General features: G+C 39.8%; 1 protein-coding gene across 3 annotated transcripts in view; it reads right to left on the reverse strand.

The window, feature by feature from the left end:
- Positions 1–25475, reverse strand: part of DROSHA (drosha ribonuclease III) — a 113884-nt gene that overhangs the window by 3277 nt on the left and 85132 nt on the right. For 2 of the 3 annotated variants that reach the window (XM_081324180.1, XM_081324179.1), the window contains exons 24-32: positions 19715–19785; positions 17992–18036; positions 14257–14414; positions 13224–13329; positions 8619–8760; positions 5663–5745; positions 4654–4757; positions 3230–3322; positions 1859–1905 (exon numbers count right to left, since the gene is read on the reverse strand). In XM_081324180.1, the coding sequence (XP_081180306.1) occupies positions 1859–1905; positions 3230–3322; positions 4654–4757; positions 5663–5745; positions 8619–8760; positions 13224–13329; positions 14257–14414; positions 17992–18036; positions 19715–19785 (849 nt within the window). The remainder of the gene's footprint in view (positions 1–1858; positions 1906–3229; positions 3323–4653; positions 4758–5662; positions 5746–8618; positions 8761–13223; positions 13330–14256; positions 14415–17991; positions 18037–19714; positions 19786–25475) is intronic. The other variant, XM_081324181.1, reaches the window with a different exon arrangement.

Here is a 25475-nt window from a genome sequence, read left to right on the forward strand (position 1 = left end):
AAAATAAAATAAAATAAAATGAAAATCTCTCAGAAGCACATATTCAATGAAAGAAAAGCCAAGCATTTAAAACGTGGGCCAAAGATTACAAGTTGGCTGATGGAAGTAGGCAAGCTCAGCTCTGACAGATAAAGCTCTGCTCCAATAAATAAAGGTAGGCCACTTCTGTCAGAGGTTTCAATAAGATGGAGAGTTACACAGGACTGTAATACAAAGATTTAGGTTCCCATTTGGCAGTAGCTTGTGAGTTTTCCCATCAGCCTTACAAGGTAAGCACACTGCCCCCATCTAACAAAATAGCAACTTTATTTTAATCACTATACCTAGATCATCAATGTCACAAGGAATACTTGCAGGCCTGAATTTAAGTATGGGCTTAAGTGCTTTGCTGGAGCCAGGCCAGAGAGCTCTTGTACTTTACTTGACTGAGTCCCAGACTATTGGATCTGAAATATGAATGCTTCCAAGGGATTAGGATGATAAGGGGAGAAATCTAGACATAAAAAGTTGTGCAGAATAGCACGCAAGCGCATACATATACATTTTTCCTATCTCAGCTTTCACCAAAATACAAGTCAACTTCAAATGGCTCATCTCCTGCAAAGTGACATTTCTCAACAGGAAGAAAGGGTTTTATTTAAAAGCGGAGTCTTTGATTCTTTCTCACAATGCCCTCGTTCTATAGGTACTGCACAGTATGTACTGTAGGTAGTCTAACCCTTTGTCAACATCAATGGCTCCCCTCAGGCTGAAGCCAACAACTAGCCCATCTTCCAAAGTAATCCTCTCCAGATGTTTGCTGGTCTTTTTCAAGCACGTTTCCATGATAGTTGCCTGGGGCAGAGTTGTTGCTCAACTCCATGATAAACTATTACAAATGCTGGGCAAACTTTTAACAGGCTGTGAAAATGACTGGGGGGGGACAGAAGGGGAGCTGCAGCTTATAAGGACAATGATCATACAAGAGATGTCTCAGCCCACAGAAGAAGGGGTGTGTGGGGGGGGGGATGGGAAGTTCTCCCTGAGTCTCAGGAGGGACTCTGCCTTGTTGTCTGGAAAGCTAAAACAAGGGAGGGGAGAAGAGCTTTCAGAGTTACAAAGTTCTTTTTCTGTCATCTTAAAATAAAGGAAGTACTACTCATGATTTTGATTTTTGGTTTGGACTATCTTGAAGGGCTGACACAATCTGAGTGAGTGGCAATCAAATCCCAACCTGTATGAAAACAGGAGTCTGTACAGGAAGTCCTTGACTTACAACAGTTCGTTTAGTGACCTGCTCAAAGTTACAATGGCACTGAAAAAAATGACTTACGACCGTTTTTCACACAACCGTTGCAACATCCCCATGGTCCTGTGATCAAAATTGAGATGCTTGGCAACTGACTCACATTTATGACAGCTGCAGGGTCACATGATCACCTTTGGCGACCTTCTGACAAGCAAAGTCAATGGGGAAGGCTGGTTCTCTTAACAACAACAATTGCTAACAACTGCAGTTGGTTCAATTAATAACTGTGCCAAGAAAGGCCGTAGAACGGGACAAAACTAGCTTAACAACTGTCTCACTTAGCAACAGAAACTTTGGGCTCAATTGCAGCTGTAAGTCGAGGACTACCTGAGGTCAATGCCTACTGGCAGACCCGTGCCTAAAAAGCAACGTGAAGTTCAGCATCAGTTGTGACTTCAGAGATAGTAGAATGCAAAACAGTTTGTTCCACTGGTCAATAAGTTGTGTTGCTAACAGGAATGATAATAGTAAACAACGCTGGGGCAACATGTTCACTTTAACCTGTATTTCCCCTCTGTTGCACACACTGCCTACAATTCCTCTGTAGTAATTTCCAAGAAACCCTCTTACATTTTTCCAGTGCATCCATTGCTGCACACATCTCCGCTTGCTGAATGCTGCAAAAATAAATAAATAAATTATGACAAATGTAATTCAGAAGCAAGTTACAGCTTCCCAGAACTGCTACGCAGTAACTAATTTTTCAAATAATTACTGGCAGTTGTTACCATAAAAACTCTTCCAGTCCCCCACCCCCACTACATATACTTTACTGCTTTGCGGAGAGTTATTTTAAAAACAAAGATCCATGCTGTTAAACATCACCCTTCAAAATTCTTTGGCAATTTGTTTTAACAGAGCAATTAAGTCATTTTTTTAAACACACACACACACACACACACACACACACACACACATTGTCATCTTTGAAAATGAGCATGGCTACGGATATCTTCCTTATTCATTTTTGGTTGACATATCCAGCAGCAAAAATGGATAGCAACATTATAGCCCATTTCTTCCCAAAGCACCTTATTTTATTTTATTATTTTAATGTTATTCTTAACATTAGTATGCTTTGTGCAAAGTCGATGACAAATGAAAAATCTCTTAAATGTTATTTATTCTGTAGATAGCACTTGGCATTTACCGTGTAGAGAACTTTAAGATGTTTTTCCCATTCATCTTACTGAAATCATTTCCCCATAAAATGGACAATCAGGTTGGAAGATACCAATCGGTTTATAGGTTAGACTGAACTATCATTGAGTTTAGATCTAGCTGGGCCTTGACATCAAGCTGGAGAAGGCAACTGTAAGCTAAAACTAAACCACAACTGTGCTCACACTTCCAGCTTAACAATTTGCTGCATTCTTTGAAAAGAACTTGTGGATACTGGAGTATCTTTCCAAGCATTAAAGCATTAAACAAGGTGACTCTTCTCCAGTTTCCCGTACATTACTCCCTTACTGGACACTGTGTCCTACCTCTCCCCAATGAAAATTCTTTCTCTCCCTAACTATCATTCTTTTTAATATGCCTGCAAACACAATTTCAACACATTTAAAAAAATAGAGTTTAGGACTTTTTTAAAAAAATGTTTTGACCAGTACTGACTGGCACATTATCTCTTGACCTTCTGGCACTAAGTAAAGTCACCAGAAAGAATATTTGATGACTGAAAAGGTTCTCTTAAGGAACTGAAACACAATATTGTGTCAAGTTGTTGCTTTATGCCACTAACAGGCACACTTCCCCACTCTCACCTTGGATGCCTGACACTGAGAATCAGGGTGCCTGTGTCTCTTAGATGCACAAGTCCTATCTAATACGTCAGTGAACACCATATAGCAGCTCTCTTTACCCATTTTCATTAGAGAGAGTCGGACAGACAGGCAGTCAGAGATATAGAATATATAAGTATTTAAACATTTTACGTACCTTGGTCCCTTCCCACATCCTATTCTCTCGCCTTTGAAATAAACAGCCACGGTGTATGTCCTTGCATGAGAAGGCCCAACTGTTTGCAGCGTTCTAAGCCACAGAGACAAGACAGCCAAACAAAAACAGGACTGAAAACATTCTCTCTACGACATCTGAACAGAAATGCAACTCTTTTAACAAAAGGTCACAGTGTATGAATGGAACCTTGACGGATTATTTTACAAGGCAATGCCATCATTTAATTAGGGAATATTTATGTATGCTTGAGACAGGATTTTCTCTCTGTCAATCAATAATTGCTCCTCTTTCTGATTTAACCTTCCACTCTATATACATAGTTATGCAGCTAACATCATATATTTCCCGATTTCATGCTTCAATTTTATAGTCATTTTCCTTCCTCTTCACCACAGCCTTACTTCTTATTTGAAGAGGATAGAATATGCCCTTAATGTTTTGCCCTTGACTCAAAAACATAATCTTAAACGATGAAACATCTTGAAATTTTCTGCAGCCTTTTCCCTATATATATGCTAAACTGGTACTGCCTGTTCTAACAGCAACCATTTTGCTAAACAACAAAAGGGGAAAAAAAAGTCTTTTCCTATCATATCTGAACCCAGCATGACTAGGAAATTACTTAGAAAGCAGGTAGGAATGTTCACCGATGTCTCCTATATCTTTGGGCAATGCCTGCTGCACCTGCAGAAAGGCACTGGGTGAGCTTAAGAAGCAACAGCATGGCCAACAATGCGATCATAGTGGAGTAAGTGAGAACAGAGTTTGGGAAAACTGAATGTACCTGAGACTATCAGTGTCTACTGTACTTACAGCCATCATACTGCCTACTTGCACAAACCCTCGTGACTAAATTTCCAACCGTTTAAACTGAATTTGAGATCCAAAATGTAACAGTACACTTTGCTTTTATCAAAGCAAATAATTCCTTCTTTGAAGAAAGGGCGGGATAACCGAATTCCAGTCATATGGGATTTTTTTTTAAAAAAAGGGGGGGTGGAGTCACAAAGTGATAATGTAGGTCAGACATGTCAAACACAAGGCCCGGGGGCTGGATCCGGCCCGCGAAGTGGTTTTATGCAGCCCACGAAGCCATCCTGGAAACAGTGAGGGGACGGCCCCCACTGCCTTGGCCCTGGCCCAGAGACCCTCCTCCTGCCAGAGATCCTCAGATCTGTCCCACTCCTGGCCAGGCCCCCATAGGCACCCTTGATGCGAACGATATAGAGCTGGCCATGCCCACCCAGTAGGCCATATGCACTTTAGCCACACCCACCCAGTAGGCCATGCCCACCCAGGCCACACCCACCCAGCCCCCTGAGGGCAACCGCAATGCTGATGTGGCCCTCAATGAAATTGAGTTTGACACCCCTGACGTAGGTATACAAAGTCAATCTCCTTACTTATAAAGAGGAATATCTGGCTCCTTCCCTTCTGTTCTGAGAGTTAAACAGCATTGCTGGAGTTGGGACTTTGGATCATTCCAATCCTGATTTAAGATGAATTCCTAAAATGGACAAAAAAAAGGAAGGAAGGAATAACAACTCTTCACAGGATAATAATGGATTGGAAGTAGGAAAATACTTTAGGATAAAAAAAAATAGCCTTTTCAAATGTTATTTTCTCTTAGTATAGGCAGGCTGCAATTTGTGTGTGTTTAAATAATGCAACATTTGATTTAGTGTGATTGATAAATTGATACCAGGTCATGTTTAATGCAAGCCGAAATCTAGTTAACTAAGACTAATGCAACTGCTAGCGCATGTACAGTTGCCATTACGGGTGCAGATGTTGGGGTTCTGGATCAGGGGTCTTCAAGCTCGGTCCTTTTATGACTTGTGGACTTCAACTCCCAGAATTCCTCAGCCAGCGTGCCTGGCTGAGGAATTCTGGGAGTTAAAGTCCACAAGTCAGAAAAGGGCCAAGTTTGAAGACCCCTGTTCTAGATGTTTTAGTTTGTACAAAATAGAGAAAAGGAAGGTTTTGTTCAAGGGAAGCTCAAAAAGAAGAGGCTCATTTTGAAGAAGTACAGGAGAATACAGGAGACAGCAACAACTCTTTCCATATAGGTTTGTCCACTTTTAATGTTGTTCAGCATTTCGTCAATAAAATATATATAAAAATATGCGTAGAAACTTTGCCTATTTCCATTGAGCTGGAAGCAATTACCCTATTTTCCATAGAAATGTCACTTTGAATAGTGCAAATTCAAATCATGTGATCTCTTCATGGGATTCATTAACTGCACTAATCAAGACCTATCTGTATCTAGACCACGAATGTGAGAGAACAGAGATTTAAAACCTGTATTATCACTCAGGACACTGAGGGCAAAAATCTAGGATTAGCTGGGACTCTGTAGCAAAGTCACCTTTTTAGCTGTGCAACACATACTATCGTTCTGAGACTTACTTTCAATCGTGGGAAAAAGCACACGTTCATGAAGGTGTGGACATATTCAAGATCTTTATCTATGTACAGAGCAGCGATAAAGGCTGGGAAAGAAGGAATAGCCAAACATTAATGAATATTATTTTCTTTCAAATTCACATTAATATTGCTAGAGAATCTTTTGCAAATATTCCAAGTCAATGGTGATCTGCAATGGTATATATATTAAAGACATCAAAAAAGACAGTTGGGTGAGAGGTGTTTTTACCATCTTGGGAAGAAGGAAAGAAAGGAGGAAAAAGGCAGCAGGGATACGAAAGTCCACACTAACCATAAAAGATATAGGAAAGACGTGAGTAAAAATAGGTAAAAATTAAAATGAAAAGGCAGAGAAGATAATTGGTTTACTAATACTTTTTTTTCAGATATAAACAGCATGGAAATAACTTGTCTCTTTTACTTCAAGCAATTCACACACATCAAAGATTTGAGGATAGAGCTGTAGGAAAGCTTGTGCTTTTAGCACTTGCCGTATCTACACAGGAAACTGTGTTTCTGCCCTAAAGACATGTGTGTGGAAGCGCCTCTAAGGATTGACAGGTACAAGGGCTATACTCGCAATTGGATTTATTTATTGTTTTGACTCTGTTAGAACAGCATAAGCCACAATGTTACAATCTCCATCTAAGGTTGGCTAGGAGAAACACAGGGGATGGAAATGTGCGCAATGTCCTCAGTCTAAATCAGTGTTTTTCAAACTTGACAAATCTGAATTATGGTAGTAGACATCCAAACTTCTTAAAGTTGCCATGTTTGAAAAAAAAAAATACTTGTCTAAATTGCAAACTGATCAAATTATTTTCAGTCATGTATTTTAATGGAGACGACTCTTCAACCTAGTGTCCTTGGTATAGTTTGGAACTACAACTAACTAACTGATTATTTTGAGGAATTATAGTCCAAGTGCTTGTAAGAAGGCACTACATTGGGAAAACCAGATTAAGCTGTTGTGTTATTGGTCCACTATGATTATTTTCCTTTTGCGAGTGAGGAGTGGGAATTCAAACTCATAAAATGTGAGTTCCACTGAAAATCGGTCAGACTCTACTGTTCATTCCAGGCTTCATTCCTGGGGGGAAAAAATAGCAAACAAACATCCCGCTATATTTCAATATCAGACTAAAGTTTTTTTTTCTTGCAGCTGCTGCTGTTTTACACTTCTTGTTGTGTTGTTGTTAGCTGCCAAGTCGTGTCCGACCCATTGTGACCCCATGGACAACATTCCTCCAGGCCTTCCTGTCCTCTACCATCTTCTGGAGTCCATTTAAGCTCACGCCTACCGCTTCAGTGACTCCATCCAGCCACCTCATTCTCTGTCGTCCCCTTCTTCTATTGCCCTCAATCTTTCCCAGCATGAAGCTCTTCTCCAGTGAGTCCTTCCTTCTCATTAGGTGGCCAAAGTATTTGAGTTTTAGCTTCAGGATCTGGCCTTCTAAAGAGCAGTCAGGGTTGATCTCCTCTAGGACTGACTGGTTTGATCGCCTTGTAGTCCAAGGGACTTGTAGGAGTCTTCTCCAGCACCATAGTTCAAAGGCCTCAATTCTTTGGTGCTCAGCCTTTCTTATGGTCCAGCTTTCACTGCCATACATTGCAACTGGGAAGACCATAGCACTGACTATACACACTTTTGTTGGCAGGGTGATGTCTCTGCTTTTTAGCGTGCTGTCTAGATTTGCCATGGCTTTCCTCCCCAGGTGCAAGCTTCTTTTAATTTCTTGGCTACAGTCCCCATCTGCAGTGATCTTGGAGCCCAGGAAAATACACTTACAATTTTTTTTCCTTGCAGCTGCTGCTGTTTTATACTTACAAAACAAATTTCTCCCAAATTGGCCTTCCCCATTCTTGTACTCTCAGTGTGTGTTTTGGCTTAATTTTCAATCAGGTCAAATATCAGGTCAAGGAAGTTATTCCTAATCCCATTAATAGATTCTTCCACTTTTGTTCCTGACACACTAATAGGTAATACCTTCCTACTCTTTTCACAACTGTCTCTTCTCTCTTAACATGCTATCTGCCAAGTTTCCACTAACAAAAGTTTCACCTTCCAGACTAGTTCTGTTTGAGAAAAGAGTTTGAGGCAGTTGGGTTGATTCAAGGTCACTGAGTAAACACATCATCCTTCTATACAGGGTATAGCCTTTAACATAAATTGAAAACTGAATCAGTGAAAAATGCCAAGATCTACACAAATTAATTAAGAAGCAATTCTGAAAAAACTAGACAAAGAGACAGCTCTTCAAATCCCATTGTTTAGCCAGAGACTCTAAGTTTTTAGAAATAAATCACAGCAAAGCACACACGCAGAACCTTGGCCATAAATTATGATTGTTTGTGAACTACTTCCATTTACTAAAAGGATCTGGCAAGAGACACTGGGCCCACTCAACTCACAAATGTATTAAAATGCTCTGGATAAAGATTACCTTTTGGGCCTGATATTTATTGCCACTTGCACAGAAAGAACAACTTTAAAAAAATACACCCAAACTTAAAATTAAGAAAAAGGCGATGTTCCGTTTACAATGTGGGTTTTCATCACAGTGCCTTTGGAAGCAATACTACTTATAAAATTATAAATTGATTATATTTCAAATAAAAGAAGGGAGTCAAGTTTTGGCTTTGTTCCTTTAGCTGGGGTATCTATGAGCAGGCATGGTAACAATGAAAAGCAATTCATTTTCTAATGTAAGCTATACAAATGTAGTACTACACATTTTAGATCCTCAGGATGGTAGTTAGTGGTAACACATCTATATTATAAACAAACTTTCTTTAAGCCACCACCTTAGAGGTTCTTTGATCTGGTTCTTGCCTTTAATTGTTGCTGTACCACCTGTACCGGTAAACAAGTTTTTAAACTTTATTTAGCTATCAAATCACTAGAAAAAGAAAATGAGTTAGTAACAGTAGCACTTACATTCCAAAAGATCAGCTAATGTTTTTGTTCGCAGTGCAACAGGCCGTTTGGTCTTATCGTTAGTAATGGCAAACTCCTGCATGCCCAGTTCTTCTGCCACTTTGGCTTGTGTTCTGTTGTTGACCAAAGAGCTTCTCAACAACTGCCAAGACAAGAGACTCCACTCAGGTAAATGTGCATGGAATTCTGAGCAGCCATACCCAATTTTTACCCTAGATCAGAGGTGGGGAATTCCTGGCATGAATTCCTGGCTGAGGAATTCTGGGAGTTGAAGTCCACAAGTCATAAAAGAGCCATGGTTCCCCTCCCCTGGCCCAGATACATAACATGTTGCTAGCCTTTGCTTGACTAAACAAACAAACAAAAAAGAAATGCTATCGTTTATCTGGTATAAACACCTCCTGTTTTCTTTTAGCAATTTTAAAAGAAGGCACGAGTAGAAATGAGGTGTACACTCTTATCCCATTCCCTCTTTCCTCAACCTCATGTTAATAGGAAAGGACTGCCACATTCGCCTCAGTGCATACTTTCAATCAACCTGTAAGGGGCAGAAGAAAAAGGGTAGGATTCAGGTACTCCCAAAATATACAGGTGTTCCCTTTCCCGGCCTGAGAAAAGCAGAATGGTATGTGCTGATTGTGCAATGCTTTTATTTATCATAAATGTCAGGCATTCTATCCGCATTGTATATGTTCTCTTTTTATTAAGAAAGGCAAAACCTAAAAAAAAAAATACCCTGCCACGTAATCTAATGTTATTTGTCTTGGTACCCAGTCAACAGAAGTTCCTCCCAGCTCTTTTAGATTAGCCACCGTTTAGACCAGTAGTAGTAGCCAATTCTTTCCAAGGAAAAGGTCATGTTTTAATGTTGAGATAATATCATAGCTACCCACAGAATCAGGGAAGTTTGCCCATTTGCAAAAGAGATGACCCAGTAAGTGAGATCAATCATGTAATACCAATTGATTAAAAGACAGATTGGCGAGGTTGATCTCTCCCATCCTCTCTAGCTGTTCTCCTCAAACAAACACTTTGAAGCCCAAGATTATCTTTTCTGGACAGGTGATGGACACACCTGCACATAAAGCTATGGACTACAGCCATTCACATTCCTTTAAAAGAAATCTAAGGAAGTCTATCACCCTTGTGTAGAATCGAAAGAGATTCTTGACAATGCTGTTTAGTTTGTCATTCTGATCAAAATTAAAACAATGTTTATTTTTAAACAGTTTGAATGAGGGCTTGAAAACAAGAAATTTTCTGCTGTTTTGTTGGTACCTGAAGGCACTATGTTAGGCACATCATATTAATCTTTTCATCTGTGTCCCAAATTATGCCTTGCTGTAACTCAAGGTAATGGAACCAGCCCAGCTGCATGAAATGCAATTTAAAAGTGAATTTTTGTGATTGTGGTTATCATGAAGCACTTCACTGAGTCTGAACAGCGGCCAAATCATAGTTAATCAAAGCAAAACTTTTTTTGTTTCTCCTCACAGGCCTGTGAGAAAGAAGCACAAGTGAGGATTATCTAGCTTCATTTTGTAACTGCTTAGCCACAGTTTAATATCACACTGAAAGTAATCCATAGTGCGCCCCGCTACTTGCATTGGAAACAAAGAGAGCTACTTAATGACTTGCTAATTATGAAAGAATCTAAGAATACTGCTCCCAGCTGTTAAAGTGAAGCTGCAAAAATTCACAAGCTGAAGTTTTATTATTTCCATATTTGATTTTGTAAGTGTTATTATAGCTTTGGATAATTGAGCAAAAATAGTTTAAAAACATATAATCCTCTTACACTGGACAAATGAGGTGGTCCCCAATATGTCCACTGTAAGAAGATAGCAGGTTTTTTTTGGGTGGGGGGGGAGTTTGTTTAAAGAAATGCAGCCATCTATGAGACTCAAGAACTAGTTGACAGGGGGAAAAAGGCAAATGTGCTAATTAGCAGCAATAACTTCCCAAAAGAATAAGCACATAATATTCTTGGGATTATTTCTGCTGTGAATCAAAGCAAAAATGTTGAAATTTGCATAGGATATGAAGAGTGGATGAGCACCTAAGAAGGTGAAATTTCTGCAGAAGACTAAAAGATATGAGTGGTATTTGGAAAAAGAACATAGTAATACTGTGACATGGAAAGGAATGTGTACATGACACAGAAAAGCAAGCTTTTGAAAAACGGTTTCCAATGGATTCAATGAAAAACACAATTTGGAAGCGTCACCCTGTCAGTCAGGAAGTAGCATACAACGTATTCAGAAATCGGATGGAATTATAACACCAATCATGGCAAATAAAAGATCTTGGATGCAAATGAGCTCAAGGAAATCAAAACAGAAAGGGAATAAGGAGAGATGTTTCCACTTTCAAACAAAAAAGGTGGTGTTCAAATTTAAACTGTCTAGAGTTTCAAAGAGCATACAACGTTGATAGGCATCTGCTTTTTTTATCTTTTTAAAGGATAGTGATAGTGAAGGAGGACGGCTGATGAAGGGATATTAAGTTTTTAGGGTCTCCTAAGAGGGCTCAGTGGGTTAGGACACTGAGCTTGTCGATCAGATGGTCGGCAGTTTGGCGGGTCGAATCCCGAGTGCCACGTAACAGAGTGAGCGCCTGTTACTCGTCCCAGCTTCTGCCAACCTAGCAGTCCGAAAGCACGTAAAAATGCAAGTAGAAAAATAGGGACCACTACGGTGGGAAGGTAACAGCATTCTGTGTGCCTTTGGCGTCTAGTCATGCCAGCCACATGACCACGGCGACGTCCTCGGACAAACGCTGGCTCTTTGGCTTTGAAATGGAGATGAGCACCGGCCCCTAGAGTTGGAAACGACTAGCACGCATGTGCAGGGGAACCTTTACCTTTACCTTTAAGAGGGCAGGGAGTTAGACTAGAAGACCTCCAAGGTTCCTTCCAACTCTGTTATTCTGTATCTATTTACACTCTATCACCAAACTCTTAAAACTGATTCATTGTCTCTTTTAATGAAGAAAAAAACAAACCCTAAAAGATGCGCTTTCTAAGTAATGCAAAGACAGTAAATTGCATCTTAGCGTCTCAAGTCAAGGCTAGTCATGGTGCCCATACTAGACCGTTTGAGATTAGCAGTAGTCCTTACTTATCAACCACTTGTTTTGTGACTATCCAAAGTTACAATGGAATTGAATGAGTTGGACTTATGAGTGGTGTTCAAGTTCTGGCCGTAGCAGAATCCCCTCAGGCCTGTGAGTGTGATACCTGGGCCTGCACTTCCAACTGTTGCAATGTCTTGCAACCTTTCCTGCCAGCTTCCCACAGGCAAGGTCAAAGGGGAACCCTGCAGGCCTCGCAAGCCATGGTTGTGTGAGGTTCTCATGGCAGTGCACAATTTCCTTAACCATGGCAACCAGAAATGTAGCGCTTACTGTCATTAGTTGGCACAGTCACGTAATGTTGTGCTTTATGACCACTGTTAAGCAAGAATATTGGTAAACTCATAATTTTTGCCATTAGCACTGCTGAGGCCAATAAAAGAGGAAGTCTAAGTACCTGGAGGGTCAAAAGCCTGATGAAGACACAACCAGCACACCCACAAATTGTTTTGTAACCCCTTTCTGCCTGCTTTGGGCAAATGATGAAATAAAAATGAAGGATCTTAAGACAGGATAAATAGAGGACAGAGAATGAGAGGGAAAAATAATACATGAGGAAAGGAAAAATGCACTTTGGACACGTCCTTTCTCTAATTTGATTTCATCTGTTTTTCATCTAAGAGATGTGTCTCTGTACTTCCTAAAATTCATAACCCCCCTAGAAATTGTGCATCCACATCCTAGTGCAACGGAGAGCATTATTTTTACACTCAAGGGAACCACAGGGATTCCTAGTTGCATGCACTTATTCATTCACATATATGTGTACGTTCCTTTTTTTCACATATAGCCATCATTCATCCTTCTGCCTCTTTTAGCCTTTTTTGCTTCTTGAAACATACTGGAGATTGCGGATTTCTAGAATATTTGATTTCCTGCCGCTAACGGCAGCAGAAAAACCAACCGTCAACAACCTTCAAGCTTTTTATGGATCTTCAGCCTCCAGTTCTTGTAGGTGACAATCATATGCAACCTCTAGAATGTAGGATTGTTCACACCTACAGCTTAGCTTACTAATCAGGAAGAAAGCTGGGATCAGGCTAGAAAACTTTATGAAGTTGCTGCTTGAACTATTAGCCCCCCCCCCCAAGAAGGAAGAACAGCACCCCATATTAATGGCCTCCGTTGATTTCAATTGCTTTCGCTCTCTTGCAAATGAACTAGAATTACCTCTAGTTTTTAGAGGAATAACTTAATCACCACGGTTGTTAAAGCTATTGATTTGTTTTAAAGAAGAGATAACATCGCATAAATGGGCTCCATAAATCACATTTCCTTGATTGTGGCAGGATTCATATTTTCATATTAACAGAACGTTATTAAGAGCAACTAGAGGGGTGAAGTTGCGGATATTCAGTTAAGCTCAGAATAATTCACTTGCTGTTTTCACAATGTTCTTTTTTTTCTGTTTCCACCCATAACCAAGCTATCCCAGTTTTACTCCTGCCAAGAATAGATGGATGATATTCTTACCGTCAAGTGGCCTTCATGATGATCAGGGAAATGTATGAATAAGTACTCGGTGGCCACCAATTGCATTATGGAATCACCCAAAAACTCCATCCTCTGATTATGGCCCCTGAAGCAGGAGATAAAGGAAGGCAGAGATTATACAGAGTAAAGGAACAACACTACCTTGCTTTAGCGCTGGATATTTTTAAACAGGCAGAACAATACACTAGTGATTGTATCATACCGTTTAGAACAATACAGTATATTTGTATTTACTAAATATGGGTTTTCGTGGGAGAGCAAAGGGGAGGCAAATGACAAAACTTATTTAATGTCACCAAGTGAATGTTATGATTATGCATGTAATTGCGGCATTTCTGTGATGCCACTGTGCATAGAATGTCATTTTGGCAACGTTGCAGGTTGCCGCAAATCCCACTACTGCCGGGTAAGACAAAACAATGTTTTTAGATTGTCAGAACTAATAAGGGGGAACCACTATAAATTTAGCTATGAATCACTTTATGAAAATATAAATTCTAGGAATTGAGGGCGGGGGGGGGGAATGATATCAAATGTCCTTGTGCAAAAACATTTGTTTGACTATGGTTCTGCATAAGTAAAAGAACTCTGGATACTTTCCGCTTTGGTGCTTCTGCACAAATCAGCTGATTTGATTTTTGCTTAATTTGAATGAAACAACAAATTGTAGCTAGTTAAAAACAGAAGAGATGATTCACCTATGCCAGGGCTAGAAGCAAATGTTGTGTAGTTAAGCATCTCAATAAGCAGGAATGTTGTTTCTTGTCCTTCAATATTTATGCCATAAAAATCTCAACTAATCTGGAACAAATAAACTTACAAATCTGGCAAACCATAGATGTTTTGCTAGGACCTCTAAGGTCAGAGGTTTTGAAAAAATCTGAACTGGAGAAACAGCTGTAGATCAGCACCAACCTACTCTCTCTTAAAGGAACAACATCAGCCACTCAGCTTCCCTGCAGAAAGAAAGTGCAAGATATCTATTTGGGAGGAAAGAAAATAATCATCTCACAACGTCAGGTGGTTAAATCCCACTGTTCTCAAAGTGAAAGCCCGTGCCAAGAGGCGAACATGAGTAAAAATTACTCCAATTGCATCCTCAAACTCAGTCAATTTCTGGAGGACAGGAGATGTCTCAATTAGCTGTCTGTCAGTGTTAGATTCTTGCAGCTGTAAATCAATATTAAACAATGAGGACAACAAATTAGTTTTAGAGAAGAAACTGAATTCAGCAAGCAAATGAAGAAGCTTGATTAGGTACTCTACACTTTATTTTGGCAATATGAGTCTTCTTAATCACCACACAGCCGATATTTTGGTAGCTTGCAATGCTATCCTAATAATACCATTGGCCAAAGATCTACATTGGGTAGGTCCCAGGAGACATATCTTCTCTGCCTCAAGGACACCCTCCTGAAATTAGATTAGTTCCATCCCTTTTGATCTTCTGGAAAGCCCACAAGATCTGGTTATGTGACCAGGCTTGGGGCTTCCATGGAACAGGGGACTTGACTAGATGGTTCTATTGTTGGAGGGGGGGTCATTTTTTATTTTACCTTCATTTTTGGAGATTTAGGATATCTATTACTACCATTTTTTTAAATCCCATTTATATCCCGCCCTTCTCCAAAGACTCAGGGCGGCTTACAATTTAAGCACAAACCAATGTGCTTAGCAACAGCCTTCATTCTATGTATATCCCTGCTTATTAGGGCTTTCGCCCCCCCAAGCGGCATTATTACAAAGTCAGCTTATTGCCCCCAACAATCTGGGTCCTCATTTTACCTACCTCAGAAAGTTGGAAGGCTGAGTCAACCTTGAGCCTGGTGGGATGCGAACCTGCACTAATTGCAGGCAGCTGGTGTTACTTAAGGAGGCATTAGCCCACTGCTCCACCAAGGCTTTTGCATTTGCATTCATTATTACCTTTTTAATCTATTCTTATGCGCTAAGCAGAATCACCTTCAGTGAAATGGGTGGCAACATAAACTTGATTAGTAAATAAAAAAAATCAGCAATAATGCATGAACTGAGGATGAAGCTCTTTTTTAATGGCAAACTCTAAAGAATGTTATTGCCATCACAAAAATCAATCAATCAATTAAACTATCAAAGTTCAGGATCACAGTTTTTTTCCCCCTCCTTTGCAGCTATCTTGTTTAATTTTATTATGATTTATTAAACAAATGCAGTTATTTCCCCCCCCCCCCACCCCAGTCTTATTCACTCTATATTTATTGGACTTCAGCTCTTATATGTAATGGATAGCTCAGCTTTCCAAGTTCCTGGAGGGGCACAGGAAGTCATCCAGTAAATATTTTCTAGCTCGGGTTTTCTTTGGGGGGGGTACTTTGGGAACAGATCGTAAAGATGGGAATCGGGAGGCATCTGTTAAGCAAACCATTCAATCCTTACTTTTAATGCCCTTCAAAAATTGCCTGATATTGCCATTATGCAAAATTTGAGGCCATTGGAGGGTGAGGCAGAAATGAAAGGAGGAAATTGGAATAGCATTGCTCTCCCTTTCTTTCTGCACCCTCAATCCACAAAAAGCTGTCCTTCAGTAATGAAGCTGAGTTGAAGGTCAGTTTTATTTTGTTCAGCTAATGATGAGTATAGGAATATAACATATTCTTTGTTCCCATTCCCACCCCTAATTCTTAGTTAAAAATCACTCAATTCTCTTAATTTCAGTTATCAACTAGCAGTGGATTAAAACACAAAAATTCCATCTAAGCAGTACATTTTGGTCAAATTTTTAATTTTCATTGCTAAATTTCAGCAGCGCAATTTCATGGTTCTACACAAGAACCATGAAGGGCTATCTGAAAGATACTACTACGTTGGTGAACGAATGACTCAATGCGAACTCTGCGCTATAAATTTAAGCTGAAATGCAAAAGCTTAATTTGATACACTAACTAGCCGATTGCAGCTGACCTTGAAATGCTAAGCAGAACTAGTTAGTAGTTGGGATAGGAGACCCTCAAAAATATCGAAGCTAGACTGGGAAGGTGAAAAAAATCCTCCTGGAACAAAGCAACAACCAGGTGCTTTTGTAGCGTTGCCAAGAGAACAACGTGGCAGTGACTATGAAGTCAACCAGTCATCTCAGCCTGAAAGAGATTTTAATCTAGCTTTGACTACGGGAAGATTCCATAACCTATGAACACGTATAAACATAAGAGTTTCAAGAGTTCTCTTTTTTTTTCAGGATCCTCTTGTGTTCCAAGTCTGTAATTTTATTGTTAATAAGCAAAGGTCCTATTCTCCCATGCTTATAAATACTTTGCCTTTTTAACTCTTGCCATGTTTTATTAACCCTCCCAGCTGATTTTTTTCTTTCTTTCAGCAATGTTGTTAACTATATTTTTTTCCCCAGCAGCCCAGGGATGACCTGCATGCTGATTTTTTTAAAAGATATAATCAATGAATCTCTCCATTTTTTCCTATAAAAACTTATTTCAAAAGGTTTTATTTCACTGTAGAAAATCTCTGCCTATTTTCTTTAATCTAATATTTTCCTATTAAATTATTTTAGCTGGAAGCTAGCAAGACTGCTTGCTGAAAGTGTGAAAATAGGATGCTCAAACGTGGGGATATTGCAGGAACTTAATTGCATTTTTTTAAAAATAGGGCCTTGTTCCACTTTTGTTAAAATTAGCTTTCCTAAGGGCAAAACTGGAATGTGGGGAACGTTTCAGCTAGTGGTATGAATTTACAAAAGTATTAGAGATAAACAATGCAATGCTCCAATAAACGATAGGACTTACCCATCTTTATAACACATTGCCAACATTCTGTTTACAGTATATTGACGTATCCATATGCAAACCATAGAAATAAAAATTTTAGGAGGTTGGCAGCAATCGTGACAAAGAATGGTAGACAAAAATTCGTTCTTTTTTTAAAAAAAAATAATCCTTACTTTTAACATCTATTTTGGCTTATTCATCTTCAGGGAAAAAAAAAACTTTTAAGCATTCATACCATAACTGTGAATAACATACTCCATTTATATCTTATATCTTTCTGCCCAGGGGATACCAAATTGCATATGATTGGCCATCAAAGACGAGTCCATTAAAGAACATTCCCCAAAATTTGCAAAAGCTTTGGAAAGAAGTTCTTTTATTCTGTTTTTCATTCTATATTTGAGAAGGCGGAAGACCTTTTTCGCCCCCCTTTGCCGTCCTTGGAGATAAAGGAAGAATCAACCTTGCCAGGGGAAGATGAGGGAATAAGTTCCTTCATGAGGACATGTTGCCAGCTTAGAAAGGAACCTTCTTCAGAGAACTGCTTTCTGTTTCTTGTTTCAAAGAAAGTTCCAGCTGAGAAGCTGACAGTCTTCCTGAATCCCAAAGGAATCAGGTGACATGAAAAGGCCACATATGGGCCCTGCCTCCATGAGCCTTTGAAATTTGTGGCATTTTTCCATCTGGTCTCATGGTGAGCAAAGTTGCCAGCTTATTCTCTCCCTGTGCCACCAAGCTGGTGGTCTTCCACATGGCTGCCTCGTGACTGACATCTGCTTGCCCAATTACGGCCTGTTTTGCCTGACTCCTCTGAAATCCTTGCCTGCCTTTAAGCCCCAGCGCTTGACACTTATTACCGACAAAAATTCACAAAGGCCATGTGTGCATGTGAAATGCTCAAAGATGTCAACACAGCCAAAGACCAATAAAAGGCATCCTTAAAACTGTTCTGAAATTCGTTAGTGAAAAAAAAGGGGGGGGGGGACACTTACTTGCAGAGGGTGTAGCGGATAATTAAGCCATACTTCCCGCAGGTCCTGCAAACGTGGAGAGATGCTTTTAAAGCTCAAGGGAACCGTTTAACAAGTTCCACATTGCTAAATAAAATGTCATTCTGCAAAAGACTGAAATGGCTTAAGATGCTGACTCGGCTTCTTGCAAATTCAATAGTGCTGGCAAACTCATTTTTAAAAAGCAGGCATTCTTTGTTCAAACTGCCTGTAGTGCTTCCATTTAGTTCATGTCAATTAGGTAGAGGAAGAACACACACCGTTCAGGAACTAAATAATGGGTTACTTTTTTTCTTTTTCTTTTTTGCTTAAAGTTCTATAACTAAAAATTCGGGAGTTTCATCCCAGCAAAAGGAAAGGAAAGAAGAAGGAAAACCTCAAGACAAATTAACCGAATGTGAACATGCAGCACAATTATATTTTCCACATAAACCCACATGCTTGAGACCAAAAACTTACAATCAATAAAAACTATACATGTTGGTCATTCCTCCTAATGCTTCTCTCTTGCGACATACAGGTAGTCCTCGACTTACAACAGTTTGTTTAGTGACCATTCAAAGTTACAATGGCACTGAAAAAAGTGACTTATGATTATTTTTCCACACTAATGTCTGTTGCAGTATCCCTGTGGTCACGTGATCAAAAGTGACAACTGGTTAATATTTACGATGGTTGCAGTGTGCCGGGGTCACGTGATCCCCTTTTGCAACCTTCTGACAAGCAAAGTCAGCGGGGAAGCCAGATTCCCTTAACAACCCCTGTGTGACTGTCTTAACACCCGCACTGGCTCACCTAACAAATGTGGCAAGAAAAGTCGTAAAGCGGGGCAAAACTCACTTAGCAACATAAACTCTGGGCTCAATTGTGGTCGTAAGTCGAGGACTACCTGTTCTTGGCATGCAATTTGCATGGGAGAGGTCACGGGTTGAGGGAAAGCATTCATCCCAGCCTTTATTCACTGCCAGTTCCCTGCATCTCAGCTCAGCTTGCATTTCCACATTCAACAAGATGCCTGTACGGATCAGGAGTTCTAGATGCTGATGGCTGGAAAGCATAACTTTTGATACAATCTTCTGAAGCAAACTTATTTAAGTGTGTAAGCTTACACTGGTTTACAGTTTGTGATTTTCTCACAGCCAGCAACCCATGATGTTTTCTACTTCTAAATATTGCCTTTCCATCAGGAATTCAAGGGTTGTACAATTACCTTTATGTTGGACAAAGAAATAAGCCCTCAAAATCATCCCATGAATTTCCATGGCTACAGATGAGCCTGAACCAGCCTCCACAGCCCACTACTATCTCACCTTGGTCTCATTTACCTTTTTCTTCTCATTTGTTCTCTTTTCACTTATGTTCTCTTCAGCACTGTCAATCAGTCCCACCCCCGGGTCAATCCTCCAAATAAATGATGTCAGATATGTGAAAGACTGTCTGGATCTAAATTACCAGACTTTGCGACCACTGGGCGCTTCTTCTGAGCAAGAAAGGGAAACTTGCTACAGGACAGTCTTTACAGCAGAAACCCAGACATAGGCACAATAACAATAATCTTTTTACTTTTATTTTGCTAGAATGAGGCATTATATTCTGAGAGGCAGGATTCTTTTCAGTTTTCCTTTGAAGCACTTGATTTGAAGCACTACAGAAAAGCAGGAAAACACGATGGCAGGGTATAATCAAGACAGAAATGAAGTCATACCTTGTCGTTAAAGAGCAAACGTCCAAATAATTGTTTGGCTTCTTCAAGACTTCCCTCCAGGTAAACTGCCCCTGTGTGAGAGAATGGGTCACAGGGGGAAAAAAAAGCCTGCATTTAGACCCGTTTAAAGAAGCAGGTTGCAAACTTGGGGCTGTTAACATGTGGGTTTTAGTTTCACTTACCTGTAAATTTAGGAGAAAAGGGACTGTTTCATATTCATCTCACTCACAATAGCTAGAAAGGGGAAGAGGTTGGCAGTAACTAGGTCTCACCCATGCATGGGATCTGTATCCACAGTGATTTTTGCTACACGTACGTGGCAAAAATAGAGCAAGCATCCATGAACAGGTGCTGTCTTGTTCAATTCATATGCAAATTCCCTTAAATCTATTGCAAAGTCTTTTCTTTGCAGGGAAAAAAGGTTTTTGCCTTTTAATTTCCCTGTAAAGCAACTAGCTTAAACCAGAGCTTCAAAAGTAAACGAAGTCCATGTCGAACAGATAACCTCTCTGATTCATCTACATATATTTATTTCAGTCGTTTAATTTCTTATTAAAATCCTATGTAAATTTGTTTAGAATAAAAAGGCAATGTCAAATCAATTGCTATTTGCTACCAGGAAAAGTCCATGAACATTATTTTGATTTCGTACCAAAGGTACAAATACAGTTTAGGTGAAACCTGGCTCAACAACAGTAACTGTGAGAGGGACCTTGGAGTCCTAGTGGACAATCACTTAAGCATGAGCCAGCAGTGTGCGGCAGCAGCCAAAAAACCCTAATACAGTCCTTGGTTGTATAAACAGAGGCATAGAATCAAAATCATGTGAAGTTATCAGTACCCCTTCATCCAGTTTTGGTCACCAAATTACAAAAAAGATGTTGAGACTTTGGAAAAAGCGCAAAGAAGAGCAACTAAGATGATTAAGGGCCTGGAGACAAAAAAAAATGAACAACAGTTGCAGGAATTGGGTATGGCAAGTCTAGAATAAAAAAGGACTAGGCGGGACATGGTAGCAGTATTCCAGTATTTGATGGGCTGCCACAAAGAAGAGGGGGGCAACGTATTTTCCAAAGCACCACAAGGCAAGGCAAGAAACAATGGATGGGAACTAACCAAGGAGAGAAGCAACCTGAAATTAAGGAGAAACATCCTAACAGTGAGGACAATTAACCAGTGGAACAGCTTTTGCCTTCAAAAGTTGTAGGTGCTTAATCACGGGAGGTTTTTAAGAAAAGAAAAAAAACACCTGTCTGAAATAGTACTATAGGGTCTCCAGTAACTACAGTATTTATTTTAATAAAACAAAGAGCAGCTGGTTGGGAATTCTCAGAGATAGAAGATACACAAGCTTGGGAGGGTCACCATGCTTGGGAAGATAGACTACAGGCAAATCCTCACTTACGCTCTCCATACTAGAATGGCATATGCTTGATCACAAAATGGGACCACTGACCTACATATAAAATGGGGGTAACTGCACTAGTCCTACCCCTTATTTCACACACTATATGCACAATTCAGCCATCACTGGTGGAGACACTCTTCTATCTATAGGGTCTTCTCATGCGAGGAATCTTCAATGAGGTGGATAGCCTCCCTGGATAGAATACGTTTGTTCTCTGTCGACAGTTGTTGTTTCATGTGGTAGATGATTCCAAGAAGGCAGCTTCCTTAGTTATGGGTAGGCCATTGTCCCTAAGATCTGAAGAGGCCCCATCTCATCATTTGGATCTGACTGGCTGCACTCACTCTTGTGAAAAATCAGGCCACCCCAGTTCTGAAAAGCAAATACTACAAAAGCAAATCCCGCTGGTAATGCGTTTTCAGCAAAACCAGACATAATTCAGACCTTTCTCAAAAACTTTGAACTCAGCTGTTCCTCTTAGCTAAGAGCAAGCAGATAAATGCAAGCATGTCTGTCTGTCTGTCTGTCTGCCTGCCTATCTATTTATCATCTATCTATCATCTATCTATCTATCTATCTATCTATCTATCTATCTATCATCTATCTATCTATCTATCTATCTATCTATCTATCTATCTATCTATCATCTATCTATCTATCTATCTATCTATCTATCTATCCATCCCTCCACACAGACACTTTACTCTCCCCAAAACCTGATTTATTATACCGATTAATAGCACTATTAGAGAAAACTCAATTCCCCACTTTGTTTCATCTGAAAAACTGAAGCATTTGAATTATACTGGAGATATCACCCTTTGGTTATACATACGTGCCTTTTTGACATTAAACACCAAGGCAGTGTGAACAGGGAAGCTGAGTTAAGATGGATGGCTTTCTCCCTTTATTTTGATCTGATGAAACACAGTGTAGCCTGAGGCAGAACCCTTATGGCTGTTATGTTGTTTGGAAAAAAAATAAAAAAATAAAAAAGAGGAGAATATATTTTTGCAGGCAAGGTAAAATGTAGGAGAAAAAGACAAGATATCCAATAATAATCTCACTGCTTTTACCCCAACCCCTTAGAGGAGAAATCATGCTGAACTGAGAGCAGGGAAGGGAAGAATAAAAGATAAGATATGGAAGTATTGGCAGATCTCTGTGTGACTCACAGTTGAGTAGTGAAGGTTTCAGACTTCCAATTGCTTAATAATAGGAACAACAAAATGTCTCTTTCCTCAGCCCCAAAATTATAATGCTAAAATAAAATCTTAACTAACTAGAAATTAATTTTGGCTGGAACACTGTGATTGTAATTCTCCAGCAAGATTTGAGCATAGAGTTTCGATCAGCTTTATCTATACATGACTCTGTCCTCATGTCACACTATGAGAATTTGCCCTGTAAACCGCCCTGAGTCCTACGGGAATAGGGCGGTATATAAGTCGAAAAAATAAATAAATATAAATAAATATGTTTTGGCTTGTATTAATAATGATTTCAATAATCCATGCTGGCTTGGTTCACATATAATGCTAATACATAAGGGGTGGATATTTCCAGGAAAAGTGAACAAACATGTTCTTTACTGTTGGCTGCTTTGTATACCCATAACCGAAAAGGCAGATCTGTTGAAATAGAAGCCTGGTCAAAGTCATATACAACTGGATTTTGCTGTGACAATTCCCTGTTGTCACACAACATCGATCAGTCAAAAAGAGAGTTAATGCCCAAAGCCAGAAGTAAGTAGAAGGAGATCCATGTACAGCAATCAAGCTCAATTTCTTCTGCTGTTTAAGAGATATACTCTATTTTCAACCCTAGGAGCCAGTACAGGAGCACAGGGGACACAAAACACGGCTTCTGGATCAGTTCGTCACAACCATTAGAGCTCCTGAACAAATGTCACTGAAATTGGCAACAAACTGCTCAATTGACCGGAAAAGTGGGGCAGAAATTGGTCAATCAAATAAACAGGCACTTATTTTTGGCTGGTGAAACGCCTAAGGCTATATATTTCAAAAGGCCTATCATCCATTTCAAAAAAAAATAAAAATAAAAAAAAACCACCCACCTTCCGGAATGACATTCTGCCCCTGCCTATTTGCATGAGATAATTCCAATTCTACCATGTCAACAAAATTAATAATTGTTTAAAGTATGGCTGCCGAAAGATTGCTTCTGCAGAGGGGAGCTTTACATGCTGCCGCTTTCTGAATCTCATCACCCAAGATCTGCCACGACAGTTTATTAGGCTCCTAGGTGGATTGAGGAATGAGTTATCCAGCTGGACTAAGCCCAGTTTGTACCCAATGGTGTAATTATAGGGATGGGGGTAGGGATTTGGTATTCTATACTATTACAGTCATTTCGTATGTCTTTCTTTTACTTGCTGGTAATCATTAGAATCTCATTTCCTACCAATGCTTCTGAATGAATGAACAAACCTTTATTGTCAAAGTGCAACCATGTATACATTGAGATTGGCTGAGCCTCCCTTCGTACCCCCACCCCCAACTTACAGTGACACAAACCCTCCATCTTATTGCACTATGTGAGCTAATTGCACAACGCACCGGCCTCGCAAGTCAATTATGCATAAAGTTTATAAAAAATATTTCCCATTCAAAAGCCTAACAGCCCATGGATAAAAGCTGTTCTTCAGCCTGTTGGTACGGCTGGCTATACTCCTATATCTCCTACCTGATGGTAGGAGAGTAAAGAGATATCGTCCAGGGTGTGAGTCATCCCTGAGAATTTTCCTCACTCTTCCAAGGCAGCGAGCCCTGGCGATGTCATCCAGTGGTGTCAGGGGACAGCCCACAATTGTCTTGTGCTGTGCTTACCACCCTCTGTAATGCTTTCCTATCCGTGGCTGTCAGATCCTGAAGCTAAAACTCAAATACTTTGGTCACCTAATGAGAAGGAAGGACTCACTGGAGAAGAGCCTAATGCTGGGAAAGATTGAGGGCAATAGAAGAAGGGGACGACAGAGAATGAGGTGGCTGGATGGAGTCACTGAAGCAGTAGGCGTGAGCTTAAATGGACTCCAGAAGATGGTAGAGGACAGGAAAGCCTGGAGGAACATTGTCCATAGGGTCGCGATGGGTCGGACACGACTTCGCAACTAACTAACAACAACAATCCGTGGCTGTCAGACCAGCATACCAAACCACAATACCATACGAGAAAACGCTCTCTACAGTAGACCGGTAAAAAAGGGTCATTAGCCGTTATTCTACCCTGTTCTTCCGCAAGACCCTGAGAAAGTGAAGCCTCTGTTGGGCCTTTCTGGCCACCATTAATCAAGTTTCTGCTCGTTACGCTACATCTGTCATTTCTTGTGTCTTATTAGATTGTTTTTCCAGCAGGTTATAAAAATGCTATACTTAATAATCTTGCTATCTCTTAATTTTTCTGGGGTTTATTTTTCCTACTGAAACATGGATTCTCCCATTAGATGCCCTAATTCCTGTGACTATCTCACTTTGATTCTTCCTCTTTCCTTCTAACACTGTTGTCAGCTAATTAGTGAGATTGTACAATAGCCCCTTTACCCATACTCATGGGGTGTGAGCCGATTCTCTGTATAAATGGGGAAAGACACCTTCAGCACAATGTGATTGTGGGGTTCCCCGACAGACTATCCAACATATAGTAAGGGAATGCACTAATAGAAGATACCCAGGAGATTTTAAGGACTTCCTCTGCGTAATAACGGCAGCTACTGACTGGATCTCCAAACTCGACATTAAACTATGAAATGTTATTTCTGCTTTCCTCTTAGGTTTTATAATTGCTTCTTTTTTAAAAAAAATTGTTTTAACTGTTCTAACTTGTAAATATGAAGTGCTTTTAATTCTGTGTGTGACCAGCCATACGCTAAATAAAATACCCATATATATCTGCCATGTTCATCTACATCTCCATTAAATTTGAGGAAATACCTCCTAGCTGCCATATTTTATATATATAAAAAAAATCTTGGCTTGTACGCTTTTGCTGTCTCTTGGCCTGAACCCTTTCTTGTCCCTCCCCTCTTATTTATTTACTCTACCATTCTTATAATGGGAGATTTTTAATATCCACCTTGATTCTTTCACTTAATCTCATGTCTGCTAGTTCATTTTGCTCCTTAGAACTTTTTATTACTTTGGCTCCTGCAGTTCCTTGTTTGATCTCTTTTCCTTACAGAATTCTACTGAAACTCCACTATTTAAAGCTCATCCTTATGTCCTGCTTCCTATGATACAAAGATGCTTTACTGTTTCTGAGGGGCATGTATGTGTGTAACTACCCATCTCACCATAGTGATTCTAGGTAGCTTTCAAAAAACTAGAAGCAAAGGAA

Source organism: Vipera berus, assembly GCF_964194415.1.
Source record: "Vipera berus genome assembly, chromosome: 3".
NCBI lineage: Eukaryota > Metazoa > Chordata > Lepidosauria > Squamata > Viperidae > Vipera > Vipera berus.